Source organism: Hippoglossus hippoglossus, chromosome 9, assembly GCF_009819705.1.
Source record: "Hippoglossus hippoglossus isolate fHipHip1 chromosome 9, fHipHip1.pri, whole genome shotgun sequence".
Classification (NCBI taxonomy): domain Eukaryota; kingdom Metazoa; phylum Chordata; class Actinopteri; order Pleuronectiformes; family Pleuronectidae; genus Hippoglossus; species Hippoglossus hippoglossus.
The window spans coordinates 1472665-1487312 of record NC_047159.1 but is presented as its reverse complement, the minus strand read 5'-3'; the positions used below and the strand labels follow the sequence as shown (position 1 = coordinate 1487312).

At 42.3% G+C, this 14648-nt stretch overlaps 2 protein-coding genes across 5 annotated transcripts in view; one reads left to right on the top strand and one right to left on the bottom strand.

Annotated features, from left to right (window-relative positions):
* Positions 1-104: 104 nt before the first annotated feature.
* grsf1 (G-rich RNA sequence binding factor 1) lies at positions 105-3928 on the bottom strand. Its single transcript, XM_034596008.1, has 10 exons — positions 3571-3928; positions 2479-2623; positions 2227-2382; positions 1968-2102; positions 1451-1589; positions 1208-1350; positions 1006-1091; positions 781-916; positions 450-501; positions 105-213 (listed from the first exon to the last, which is right to left on the bottom strand). The coding sequence occupies exons 1-10, from the start codon at positions 3766-3768 to the stop codon at positions 210-212; spliced, it is 1194 nt and encodes a 397-aa protein (XP_034451899.1). The 5' UTR covers positions 3769-3928; the 3' UTR covers positions 105-209.
* Positions 3929-5039: 1111 nt separating this feature from the next.
* mapk1 (mitogen-activated protein kinase 1) overlaps positions 5040-14648 on the top strand; it is a 40535-nt gene continuing 30926 nt past the window's right edge. For 3 of the 4 annotated variants that reach the window (XM_034596010.1, XM_034596012.1, XM_034596011.1), the window contains exon 1: positions 5066-5378. In XM_034596010.1, coding sequence (XP_034451901.1) covers positions 5233-5378 — 146 coding nt within the window. In that variant the 5' untranslated portion in view covers positions 5066-5232. Of the gene's footprint in view, positions 5379-14648 lie in introns of all 4 variants that reach the window. The other variant, XM_034596009.1, reaches the window with a different exon arrangement.

The following is a 14648-nucleotide window of genomic DNA, read 5'->3' as shown; positions in this document are numbered from 1 at the left end:
TATTTCGTAGACAGTTACATGAGCTGATGTTGGTAGTTTAAATAATAAATAAAATAAATATTTATAACCATCGTGATTCTTCTGTGAAATGACGAGAGGTTTGATTCTTTGACACCAGGTTCGTTTATTGTTTCAGATCAGGCTGGAAAATCAATGCAACAATCTTGGGTTGTGTCGGTAGATGATGATGATGTTGGTGTCGTCATCGTTCATCTGCAGGAGAAAATATTAAATCACACGTTCAGTTAAAATGTAAAAATGACACAGATGATAGAAACCAGTTCACCCACTAAACTTAAGTTAGAATAATTTCAACATTTTGTCATTAAAATGAACCTGTGATTGCTAATTAAACATTTTAACAATGTAGCACATATTGAATATTTATGACAATGTAGTGTGGGTGCAGCATCTCTAATTATTAATATTATTAAATCAGTGTCTCTCACCTCCCATTAGAATCTGATGCAGAGTTCAGGAACAACTCAACGTATCTTTCCCCTGAAAAGTAGAGAAAGTTCAAAAGTTAAGTTCTAACAGCAGTGATCATTTTATAATATAACGTTATACATGTATATCATATTAACACAGCAACACAATGATTAGTTCTAATATAACACAGACCAACAAGTAAATTAATAACTGTGTGAAACCACAATAACAGACGGTGTTTGAGGGTGAAATTTAAATTTAAAACGTGAGGTTTGTGTATTTATTTCTCTCATGTTTTGTGTGTTTTTATCTGCAGCCTAATAACAGCATTAACCTGCTCGGTCTCACCTATGTACTGTCTGTCTCTGGTCATGGCGGCGGCGGCGTCCTGGTGGCTGGTGAAGTAAACGCCCGCCTCGCCGTTCCGCCTGCCGTCAGCGCCGCATTCGATCAGGATCTTAGAGACGGCGAGAGGAGAGAAGAACTGCAGGAGAAAAACAAACAAACACATTATTAAGAATAAAAACAAACATCCAGCTTCAACATCTCTTCTGTCTCCATCTTGGTTTTTACCTTCACGATGTCTTCTCCGGACGCCTGGAAGGGAAGACCTCGCATGTGGATGTAGTGAAGCGGCGCCGTGGAGCTCAGTGGCGAACCTGAGACATCAGGAGGAAACGATTCCAGTGATGTTAGATCAGAGACCACGCCTCCTCCATGTTAGCAGAGGGGACACGGACCAAGTCGGTCTCTTAATAATAATGAGTCTCGTCACCTGTTCTGTGGTTGGTCTGTGCGGAGGAGACGTTCCTGTTCCCCGGCTGAACGCTGCTCTGAGCAGAGCCCGAACTCATCCCCTTCTTCTTCCTCCAGCTCGAGTGGATCTCCTCACTCGTGCTGGGAAACACCTCGATGTATCTGCTCGTACGACAGGATGAACAACACGTCAGCTAATAGGACCTCGGGCAGAGGAGAAGCTGGAGTGTGAACAGGAACAGTTGTATGTGCGGAGTCGTACCTGTTTCCTATGACGTCTCTGTCCCTCTGCAGAGCGCCATCTGCTGCTTCCTGGGAGCCAAACTGCACAAAGGCCTCGCCAGAATTTCTTCCTCTGTGGTCTGTGACGACCGTGATGCCGTTCTCCGCAATATCCAAACCTGCAAATCAAAAACAGATCCTGAGCTTATTTATTCCTGCTCTTAAAATACAGTTGAAAACTAGTTGAGCCACAGAGGTTTATATTTTCATCAGCGTCTGTCGTTCAGCAGCAAAAACTCAAAAACTACTGAAACACATTCTCTGACATTTTGTGGACAGTCGGACGAAGGAAGGATCCATTATATTTGGAGCAGATCTGAGTAAACAGGCAGAACCTGGAATAATTTGTTCCACTTTTCTTAACATGGTAAGAAAGAACGTTAGCCGGACGGCAGAGGTATAAACTCTCCGAGCTACCTTCTAGTTTATAATAAGTTTGAAAGTGAGATTGACAAAGCAGCAGGTGAGTAGAACTATTCCTCCGTCCTGTGGTTTACCTGAGAAGAACTGGACGATGTCGTCCTGGCAGCAGGAGAAGGGGAGGCCCCGCAGCTTCACCACCCAGCTTTCAGCCGGAGCCGTGACGGCCTTGTTCAGGATGGCTTCAGCGTCGCTGTTCGTCACCTCGGACACTGCGGACGCACACGGAGCAGGACTGAATCATTTAAACTGGTCACTGATTTGTAAACATATTCAGGATATTTCTAAAAAACCCTCTGAGCCTCAGCGTGACGGGTTTCTCACGACGAGACGAACCTTCCACGTATCGCGGGCCGAGGTACTGCCGGTGCTTCTCCAGAGCTTTGTTCACGTCCTCTTCGTGCTCCAACTCGATGAAGGCTCGTCCAGACGACCTCCCCAGTCGGTCCACGGTGAGGTGGATCCCCTTCAGCCCGTCCCGGATCCTGCACTCTGCAGCACATCAAACCAGCAGCGTGATTTAAATACATGAGGATTCTAACTCGACCACTCAGGACAGACGAACATATGAGCTGGTGAAAGTCTCACCAGAGAAGAAGTGCATGAGGTCCTGAGCCGAGCACGACCAGGGGAGACCCTTCACCTGCACGATGAACAGCTCCTTCTTCTCCGGCTCAGAGATGTTCTGGTAGGCCGGCAGCGGGGGGTACTCGTCCTCACAGGGGGGTCCAGCCTGGGGGGGGGGGGAGAAATATTACTGTACACTAATATATACATACAAGTACACACACACACACACACACACACACACACACACACACACACATATTAAACTGTACTTATATACACCACTACTACTTACTATACTGTATTATATCCTAATATTTATATCTGAAGTGTAGTCATGCAGATGTATAGAGGAATAGTATTATATACAAATACGTACCTCAAAACTCCACTACTGTATGTACTTATATATACTAACTTATAAATATATATACAGAATAAGTACAAAATGAATGTTTCTATATCTGATATGTAGTGAAGCAGAAGTATAAAGTAGTATTACATACTAATACTAAAGTGAACTACAAGTACATCATACTTAAGTACTTTAGTAACTGATGTATTTAGTACTTGAGTTCTGTTCAGTATATTCAGCCTGATAGTATTTATACTAAGTATTATTATTATATACAATTACTCAAGCAGAGGTGCTGTACTCCTATTTATATGTATACAAATACTAGAGTACCTTAGAAGTGTACTTGAGTACTTATATATACTAACTTATAAATATATATACAGAATAAGTACAAAATGAATGTTTCTATATCTGATATGTAGTGAAGCAGAAGTATAAAGTATTATTACATACTAATACTAAAGTGAACTACAAGTACATCATACTTAAGTACTTTAGTAACTGATGTATTTAGTACTTGAGTTCTGTTCAGTATATTCAGCCTGATAGCATTTATACTTTATTAAAGTATTATTATTAGATACAAATACTCAAGCAGAGGTACTGTACTCATATTTATATGTATACAAATACTAGAGTACCTTAGAAGTGTACTTGAGTCCTTCAGAGAGTCTAGTACCTGTCTTGAGTTGTGCTCGGTACTTATTAAAGTTATATATATATATATTGTATATATCCAGTGGTCGTGTGCTCACCTTGGAGCAGAGGCCGAGCTGACTGCTCTTCACCGCGGACAGCAGCGGACACGCTCTCTGGAGGAAGCCGCTCCGGGTCGTCGAGGACCGGGCTCTCTGCTGAGCGAAGCCGCCTCTGGTCGTCGCAGCTGCGGGTAACGTCCCCGGTCTGACCGCGGCGAGGCTCCGCAGCAGGAGCAGCAGGGGCCTGCGGGACATGGCGGAGGTGTGTAGCCGCAGCGGAGCAGCGGGGTCCGGGGCAGAGGACGCGGGTCACCGGAGGCTCTGAGGCGGGTTGATGTGTGAGTGTCTCCCGGTGACAGACGCTCACATGAGGGAGGAAGATGAGTGAAGGACACGGCTGCTTCTTCTGTGTTCACTGGAGGTTAGCAAACATCTGATCGGTGCATTACTGCCCCCGTCTGGAGAGGAGTGGGAGTCAGAATGGATATTTACCTAAATTCTGTTCTAGTAATATAATATAATATTACATATCATTACATAATCTATTGATTGTACTTTTCATCTAAGCCTTGCTATGATTTACTGCCAAATCTATGTCTCTTTTCCTTGTTGCTCCTTTTGTGTATTAATCAGCCAGCTTGTTTCATCCACCCTGACGTGAGCAGGAATCCACACAAACTTCATTTCTCTTTATTATTAATACAGTATGTGCTATCTCTAAGATGATGTCCTTCCTGTCCTGTGTCTGAGTGAGCATGTGGAAGGGCTCTGCTGGAATCTGAACATATCATTACTTTCTTTCTCAATCCAGGTTAAAGGTATATTTATAAAGAGAAGAGCAACTTCACCAGGGTGTAACATCAACTTCCTGCTTTTTCTAAATAAAGCTGCAAGCCATAGACACTCAGTATTAACTTTTAATCATCATACAAAGCTGATAAATAGTGCCATATGTTTACATCATCATGCAACATATATTTATTCATTCTGTCATAAAAACACAGGGATTTTATCTGAATATTCACCAAATAAAACACATGAAAAAGAAAAAAAGGAAACCTACAAATAAACTCTGTAGATGTTTATAATGTTTCTCAAAATATATTTAATTTGATATTATTTATAGCCAGTCTAAAAATGTGATGTATAATAATAACAACAATAATAACAACAATAATAATAATACTAATAATATAACCACAATTATTGTTATTAATAATAAGAGTACATTTTATTTATAGAGCACTTTTCAAAGTACTCAAAGATACTTTACAAACGTTAAAATTAACATAAAAAGCTACACACTAAGAACATAGAACACACAACATACATCACACATTATTATGATCATTATTATTACTAATATTGTTGTTGTTTTGTTGTTGTCAATACTATTATTGTTATTGATAATATTATGATTAGTAGTATATATGAATGATTATATAAGTATTATTATTATACTAGAAGAGCAGGTCACGTGGCGTCCTCCGTTATTTCCTGCCGGTGCTCGCTCCCGCCGCCGCTCGCTCCCGCCCGGACAGCGCCGCAGCTCCGAGGCGCGCTCCCGGCAGTAGAAAGCAGCGCGCACGTCGCTGAGGCCCCACAGCTGCTCGGAGACACGAAGGATCAAAACATCCAGAAGTTACTGGTCCCGCAGCGGCTCCTCTCCAGAACCCAGTCCACCGCCAGTTCGGATCTAAACTCGACCCAGTGCTCATCATGGCGACCGCTGCGGTGTCCGCCCCCGCCGGATCCGGCCCCAGCCCCGGCTCGGCGGCCGAGCTCGTCCGCGGCCAGGCCTTCGACGTCGGGCCTCGGTACCACAACCTCTCGTACATCGGGGAGGGAGCCTACGGGATGGTGTGGTGAGTGGAGCCGGGACACGGGCGCGCTGACACGGCCTCGGCTGGCCCGACACGTCGGTGTAGCTTCCTGTAGCTCGACGTGCTGTTAGCTTACTTCCATCTGTTCCCAACACTAACGGGGCTCGAACCTCTTTCTGCTAGCGAGCCACCGGGTCCGGAGCTAAACGGAGCCCGCGTCCATTTGAGAGGAGACACACTTTCTCCATCGGTTCCAGTCCCGCTCGTCACCCATTAGTCTGTTTAACCAGCTACTAACTTGTACTGGTTGGTGAACCACGTTAAAAACCACTGTACCTTTCTTTTTAATCAGTTTTTAGTCCAGTTCCAGCTCGTTGAAATGAACAAATTGATATTTATTCCAATAATGTTCTTACAGCAGGGATGTGTTCAATCCTCCACTTTATATCAACATTCATTTCACATAACTATTTATGTTTATAGGTTTTCACTCCTCATCTGTACATTTACAGTCATTTACATTTCATAGCAATCGACTGTGTCATGAGCTGAATGAAGAGAAACACTTTCTCCATCAGTTCAAGTCCCTGTTCTTCACTTATTAGTCTATTTTAATCAGTTAGTAACTTGTATCATTGGTAAAAACCACAGTTATTCTCTCTTACCTGACTGAAAATACAGCTCATAAAATAAACAAATTGATATTAATTTTAATAATATCTCTACAACAGGAGTGTGTACAGTCCCCCATTCATTTTAATAATCTTAACCCTTTATCTCATAGGGTTTTCATGCCTGACAAGTCTGTACTTCAGTCGCTTTTATGTAGTTTAGCAACTTGTCTCAGTGGTAAACTGCATTAAAAACCTTTATTTTAGCCTCTTAAATTCAAAATACAGACCATAAAATGAACACATTGCTTTGTATTGCAGTGATGTCTCTACGACAGGGATGTGAACAGTCCACTTTAAATTAACATTGATTTCACTTCACTCTTGATTTCTCTATCTGTCGTTTTCAACCTAATCTGTTCACATTTGTACTCATTACATTCTCTAATAGTACATTATATGTTTTTCTCTTTATAATATTTGCGTGTGTTCCCTCCTGCGGTTGCTGTGCACAGTATGTTCAAGTTTTGTTGGTGATATTTTCTTGATTTACTTGCACGAGTACCTTGTACATTAGTAGCTGATGTATAGTTACACGCTATATCTGTATAAAAGAATTTGTAGGAGATAAACAATCTGCAAACAGTTTGTTCTACCTACTGATATGTTATCAGGTCTGTAGGAATCAAAACTCCATTTTATTTGCGGTGTACAGGTTTTATTTGATCCTGTTGCACAACCTCAATTTAGCTAAATGCATATTATACTTTCACCAAAACACAGAATCGCAGTTTCTCAAGCCTGTGGTTGTGTAGTTCACTTCAATGTTCACACTTCACTGGATTACATAAGACACAGTCGTCGTGTCGAGCAGCAGCACTTCTCTTTTTCTTCTGCAGCGAGACGGGTTGGATTCTGTGAGAGCGTTGATTTGACACAGCCTGTCCACAGAGTCGAGGCTCAGCTGGTTGTTCGGCGTCTTGATGTCGGCGGGACGGAAAACGCAGCTCAAGGCTAAAGCCGAGCAGATGAACCGGTGCCGGGAGGTTGTAAAGTGAAAGTAAAGGAGACAGTCGTACATTAGAGCGAGGGCTTAAAGCTGCTAAGGGAAGGTCGGCTGGCAGCTGGGTGACATAACTGCAATGTAAATCCACAATAACTTCTCCTCTGACCAAACTCCAGTCTCAAATCAGTGAGAATTCCCTTCTTTTTTTTTTAATGTTTTTTTAATATGAAAGTAAATTTACATGGGAATTTATATTTGAAGATGTTTTAAAGAAGTATTCCAGGTACAATTGCCTGAAATTTTATCGACCAAACAATTATCTGAAAAAAAATGATCTGCAGATTAATGAATAATGGAAATAAACCTTATTTGCAGCCCTAAAAAGATTTAAGGATATAAATCATGGAAACATATTATAATAATAATAATAATAATAATAATAATAATAATAATGTGTAATATATATTTGAACTTAAGTATTTAACCTTCATCTATAGCTTGACTCAATCAAACTAAAAGCAGGATGTTCTCCAGATGAACTTTGATAAGAAAGCACAGTTTTTGTTATTAGGAACACTGCCCATGTTTTCCACTTCCCATGAGTGTGAACACGTTACAAGCACTAACTTGTGGGATTCCTTGCACTCGTGGGCTCTGGTGTTTCTGCACCTCACCTCTCATCTGTCAGTCACCCTGTGGGCGGCACTCTGACGTTTTCTCCGTTCACTTTCTTTTAATGTAGTTTCAGTATCTGTCAGTCGAATTCTCTGTCGTTAAACCAGACCAACGTCTTGCCACCACAGGTTTTCCTCTGGTTTCTGGAAATGCATCTTCCAGTAAAGTGAAATGCATGAGCAGAATAAAATGGATGCTCTTTGACAGCTTCCCTTGTGTTGACCTCCTCGTCCCACAATGGTCCAAATGATGGCAAAATATGATCTCTTATGGTTTTCAGTGGACTAGATTGGAACCCTTTTGTATGTGGCCAGTGTATTTCCACTCTGGAAAGTTTGAATCTGTTCGTATTTATCTGGGCAGGTGTGAACACAGCCCCTCAGATCAAAAACCCCAAACCCTGAGATGTTCTGCTTTTACATTTGAGTCGTCCAAGGAAACGGCGATACGCTTCATTAGAATTATAATCTCACACCAAACACAGGAAACAGCCGCACAACACGATGACTTGTGAGTGTCGAGAATCTCTTATTTCCTGAAATCACAAATTATAGCAACAAGCACAGACAGCTCCGACGTGCTTGACTAAGGTTGCAGGGATCAGACAAATGACTTATGATCATAAATGGGATCTTTTTTCTTCTACAAGCCTTTCTCACAAAACTGAATAACGATTAAATCGTTTGAACACGAATTGTGATACGTTGCATTTAATGTTCTTAAAGAGGAATTGATGATAACAATAATAGTTGCAGTAGTAATAATACATTTCAAGCTAAAACACAAAGGGCTTCCAGGTGAAAATAAAAGAGTGGAGATTAAAATCAGTAACTCATGAAACCCGTCTTTGTAGAACATGCAAAGTCAGAACATGAACATATTTATGTCAACAGCACCACATCAATCACACGCATCACTCATGAATAAATGGAAACATGTGTGAAGCTCGGTAGAAACCAACAGTAGCTTCTATGAAAACCACACACAAATATAACACAACTTTCAAATCAGAAACATACAAAGATCTGAAATGCAGCTTATATATATATATTTTAGGATAAAAGAGAAAATTGGACATATATTAGTTGAGTGGATAAAAATACATAGGGATGGAGATACAGATTGAATCAAATAAAATATATTTAAGATATTAGAGCCAAGTGAAACTTCATGTCTCTCGTGTCCATGTGAAAGTCCAGTTATTTACTGGTTTTGTCCAGTTGGAGTTCAGCGATGTGTCTTGTCTGTGTTGTTCTCTTCGTCCTGTGGTTTCCAGTCACTTGTTCATGTTGCGTTGATGTGCGACAGACAGAAGAAGTGGTGCAACGTGCACATCACAGACTCCCTTTGGTTCGTATCTGAAATATCTTTCAAAGCCACATCAGAAAGTTGTTCTGTGTTGGTCTCTTCTTGTGGCTGCGTTGCTGCTGTTACCGTCTTGTAAACAGCTTCAGTCATTGCTGAAGTCAACAAGTGCTGCGGGACAGGCTGGTTTTTAACTCTTACCTTATTTTATACACTTAACGTATAAACACACATTTAACACACAACAGTTTGAGCAGAATGATTGAAGAAGAAAAACTCTTTTCAGACATGAACTCCAGGAAATGTCCAGAAAATTGGATCCTGACGTGTTGTGTAGTTGGTGTTTGTGAAGCAGCAGCAGCAGGTTGTCGGGTCCCGACTCGTTCACACCAACAGGAACATGTGGGGAACATCCAGGCGAGGGGCGGAGCCTGTAGAGCAGCAGGAGGTCGGACATGACGTATGAACTCTGCTGTGGAAAGATCAGTGTTGTTGTTTCCAGCTCATCCACACCGGCGTCGGCCCTCATCACCAGAAGATCTGGAACCTCCTCGTGTTTCCATGTGGACGTCTTCGTCTTCTACGTGCACGGCTCCTCTTCTTCATCCTGAGATAAATATTTAGTTTGACAGCAGGACTTACTGATATCACGTCCAGATTTTGAAATTTTGTGAAACTACAAATGCATATTAAGACAAGACACATACACACAACATTTAGTCCAATAAGTCAGAAAACTACAACATAGCTGAACCACTAGTTGAGATGAAACTCCAATAACCATTGTTTTATAGACTTGAAGGAGTTTCCAGTTGTGATGGTCCTAACTTCTTTGGATATGAACTCTAAAGGAGAATTTGAGCATTTAACCAGGGACAAACTATTTTAATGGCTCTCTTAGCTGTAGGTGTTTGCGTTCACAGGGATTTATTTGGTTTGAAGCGTCGTACAGAAGTTTAGAGTTAGTTAGGATCCCCGTGTGTTACAGAAGGTGCTTGACTGTGTGGTGGAGGAGGCGTTCGGCAGCGAGGCATGTCTGTGTCACTTTCAGAGTGAGTCTATTTCTGTTTTCAATAGCCTCTTGTTGACGGCGAGGCTGCTGCATGTCAGGGCTTTCCAGTGGCTGAGGGCTGCGCAGATTGACGCCGCTCGGAGCCTCTTCACACGAGCTCCGGTTCGTGAACGCCGTCTGCTCACGTGGTCACGAGATAGCGTATCGCCCCGTTGCATGCTCTGCCTTTCCTGCCCGCCCACGTGAGCAGTTAGCTGACGGGGGAATGCTGCCAGAGCGGCTTCTGTTTATAAAGTTTTAAAGATTGGAAGAGTTTCCGTCACGACAGGTGTGTGCGTGTATGTGCGTGCAACTTAATACACACACCCTGTTCGTAATATTACACATATATAAATATTGCCGTTCTTATTTAAATTTAAATCACTGTGCCGAAGGTAAAGTTTGTTACTTTGTGACAATTTTTCCGAATAATGATCAAATCTTCACATTTGAGCTGCTGTAGTTTTTGTAGATCAGCTTCAGCTCACTTCACGTGTGTGCTCTGAACCATGCAGTCTGGAAATGAGCAGGTCTGGAGTCTGCACAAAACTCTGGACTGTTAATTTGGATTTAATTTTATAGTTTAAACACACGCTGACGTGTCGCCATAAACCGTTTTGTCGTCGTCCTTCTGACTCCTGCTGATCTCGATATCGACTCCTTGACCCTCGTGATTCTCAGCCGCCGCTGATGCTCTGCTTCATCCTGCAACGAGCCGTCCTCTTGAAATGACACCGTGACGCCCATCTCCATGGCAACCCCTCTGCCTCTGACATCAGCACCACCACTCCACAGCCAATGGGAGAGTGGGGGAGCGAACGAGAGCCTCGACACTCTCAAATCCTGTTGTGCAATTCAGAAGGAGATGTAATTTGTGTAATTTGGGTGATTATGGCCCCTAAGACGAGCACGATGACTCCTGGTTCAACAGGCATGTGAAACGCTCCTGCTGCACACGGCTGCGTGTTGCACTGATGTTCATCTTCAGTTTACAGAGACGCACGGCTGCCGCTGCACATACCTCTGAGCACATTTCATTCAATTGAGTACAAAGCATTCTGCTTAACTGACATTTTAAGATATGACGTGTGTTTTTATGCAAAGTAACATTTGCAGATAGTGTTCATATGGCTTTGATGTCCTCTCTTGGTCATAACTGAAGTTGTATTTACATCAGACACACAGACACACAGAGCTATTGTCTTTTATGTGAAATTTTGCAAAACAAGAGCGATGGATTTACATCACGGGAAAACTCAGCGAGGACGCCGGCTCCCGTGTGTGTCTGACGTTTTACTGCAACCGGGACTTTAATGTGTGACGCAATGCAACATGTGCACATGTAAAACAACCGAGTAGCTTGGGTCTCACCGTTCTGTTAGCTAGATGTTAACTACAGACATAATTTGCAACTTCACAGTTTAGTTTACAAAACGGGAGCTTTTATTTTTATTGTTAAGTCTCTGAAATGACCAACACGTCCAAGGTGACACCTTTTTATTGTGTTTTAAAACAAAAAGAAGTGATGCTTTTAAATGTGTTGTTTCTCCAATAAACTCTATAAAACCAAAAGATTTTCAGATTAATCTCACGTACAACGAAAATCAGATAATCCTTGAACCAGTCCATGTTTGGTATTTCAGTTAATGACTTAAATCTGTATCTCTAATGACTTTAAAGTATCGTCCTGTTGATGATTTATCCTCATTCAGGGATCTTTCATTACATTGGCAGAATTGTGACGTGTATATAAAATAACACCGGTTCGATTTAGAGATTCGGCCGTTGATGGAATCTCCGACTGATAACGAGCTCAAACAGAGATACCGAGCTCCACGTGTTTGATCAGCACCTGAGCGCTGCCAGTAACAAAGTGGTTTCCCAGCATAAGGGAGTGTCTGCATGCTCATGGGCACAGTTATTCATGTTTTTATAGGAGGGCTGCTGTACTTGAACTCTACTAAATTCTTTAAACCTGTGTTTACCTTTTAAATACTGACATTAAACTAGACCTTGGATGACAGATGGTCAAACAAAGCGGTCGTTTAAAGTCGTCATAAAAATGTTTTACTGTGGACACACAGTTATTTACACACATTTCTTCTTTTCACAGCTCAGTTCAGTTAGCTGTGAAACCAAGTTGTTGGTAAATGAAACAACGTTTATTTAATCCGACGTTCAGATAAAGAGTCAAACGATATGAAGACAGAATCCAAACAGTCGTTTACTTACTAATAGAAGTTTGGTTTTAGTCTTGTCTGTGTGTTGAGATCAGAAAAGTGCGACTGTGACGCTGCTTGAGACTTTCCTGTTGGTTTCTCTGAAACGAGGACGTTTGTGGTTTCGCTCTTTGATTTCATTAATTTTCTGAAATGAACACGTCTGATATGGGACAGGAAGTCGAGTCTTATCTGAAATTATTGGGGAGCGATAACCTTGCTAATTTGCTATCTTTGTGCTTCATCATGTTTGTCAGTTATAGTCTCTTTTCTTTAGATGGAAGCTCGTGTTGAATCTGACACGTGATGTTGGTATGAACACAAGTTAAAGCAACGTTTGTGGCATTAACTGGTTTGCACGTCCATATTTAGTTTTTTAAGCGTGCAGTGTGTTTTGCTGTGAGGTTACTTGAGGATGCATTTCACCGACGGCAGGTTTCCATTCCATCACAGAGCCACTTAATCACACCGGGCTCTTGCATGATGTGAGCGTGGAGTGGAGGGTTCTTGTCAACACCAACAGCTCAGTCGCCAAGTGGCAACTGTGGTTAAATTACATGCAGTGACAGGAAGTGCACTTTTTAAAGTAAGAGAGCGGATTCATCCACGTGTGAAAATGATGCCGTGAATAAATTCTATATTCAGCCGAGTTACGTCTGTGTGGTTTTAAAAATGTAACTTCTCTAAAAGAACATTTTGAATTCAACCCGGTGGACTCTGTAGAAATAACATGATGCAACGACGTAATCCTGCAGCACCACAGCTTCATGCAGCAGACGAACACCGTCACTGCTCGTTAGCCGGTGAGCGTGTTCGATGCCCGTCCCTCCGACCTGGCACACTCTTCTCTGCAGAGCATCAGACTCTACGATGTCCGTCCCTCGTCCGTGCATGGACGTTCATATCTGCACTTTCTGGGGACACGTTGCCCTAAAGCATAGTGAGCTTTTTTCCCCCCCTCTTCCTTCAAGCCAACCCCCTGAACGTTGTCATGGTAACAGCCCTGTTGCATAACACAGCGGCTGCAGTGTAAAGCCTTGTATTCCCATCTCCTTGGAAACAGAGCTCGCCCCCCCCCCCTCCAGCGCTCTGCACTGAGCATGCTCAGAAAACAGTACAGAAGCAGGGGAGATAGGAAAGTCATCTCCGAGCATGTTCTCTGTTAGAAGACAGTAGAGACCACAGTGGAGCTGTGTCTTCACCAGGGCTCTTCAGGTCCATTACAAGAACATGGGTCTATAACATGCATTGGATTCCTATGACTGCATTATTATTATGATTATTATGATTTCAGGCTAAAAATCCCCTGAAAGAATAAGCAGCTATTCACCTTGAGGCCCGTTTCGATTGATTGACTCTGATAAATCGTTTCAGCTCAGGACATTAAGTTGCATTAAACCCTTCAGCCCCTTGAGACAGGATGTCACATGTGCGTGTGCCCATTATGGCCGGATGCAACGTTTGTGTGCTTCTCCCCACGATGTCATCTTGGCCAACACACGTCACTGATGAAATACTTTGTGATTAACTTAAATGCTCGTGTGCTTGTTGTTGTTTTTAGTTTGAGCGTTCACAAAGTTTAGAGGAAGATGTTTTACAATGGAAGCCAAATGTTTTAAGTTATTAAATGTTTGAAGGTCTCGTCTCTATCGGCTTCAGAGACTGAAATATTAAAATGTTATATGATTCTGCCAGCTCCTCAGAAAACCCTCTAGAATGACTCAGCTTTGTTTGAAGCTGCCGTCCTCAGCTGGATGTGTGTGTGTTTCTACCGGTTGTGGCCAAGTCGCGTCAGAATCGATCCCGGCCTGTGAAGTTTTAGCTTCTGTTTCTCAAGTCTCTAGAACCTGAGAGCAACAGTCTCACAGAAGAAAGTCCACCCTTCAGTGATAAGCTGCTCCAGACGGAGTCAAGCATATTGATACCACACACTCAACCCACTGAACTTTGTACTTCCTCAGAAAGTTCCCTCTCCTTCACGCCTGGTCAAACTGACTGTGGGGCTTGCCTCAGCAAACATTGTGAAATCTTGAGCTCAGATTGTCCGGCTTGTCCTCGTCGGTTCCCCTCATGCAGGCAGAGTTGTATTCCTAGTTATGGACAAGTAGATATGTGACATTAAATCCCTGCAAATGTGTAACTGCTGCATGTTGGGCTTTTCACTTGTTTTATGAAGTTCACTTTAACCATAATTCAACACAAACACACTGGTCTGCATATCCGTACAAGTTGTGTTATCTGTTAAGATCTTTTAAACAAATCCAGAGTCCTGATGAAAAAAGGTGCAGTTGACGTTACTGTGACTTCGAGTAACATCAATTTACCGTCTGCATTGTGACTGAATGGTTTGTGTAATATTTGCACACCAGTGTTTCCTGTAGGTCGATTTATTTGTGCGACGATTTGCCCCAATGTTAACGTCCCTGGTCACAGATTTGATTTTAT

Coding starts and splice junctions, on each gene's coding strand:
- grsf1 (XM_034596008.1), bottom strand. CDS start 3,768: ATGTCCCGCAGGCCCCTGCTGCTCCTGCTGCGGAGCCTCGCCGCGGTC. Junction 1,351..1,450: donor AGAGACGTCATAGGAAACAG/GTACGACTCCGC, acceptor TCGTACGAGCAG/ATACATCGAGGTGTTTCCCA. Junction 917..1,005: donor CCGGAGAAGACATCGTGAAG/GTAAAAACCAAG, acceptor TTTCTCCTGCAG/TTCTTCTCTCCTCTCGCCGT.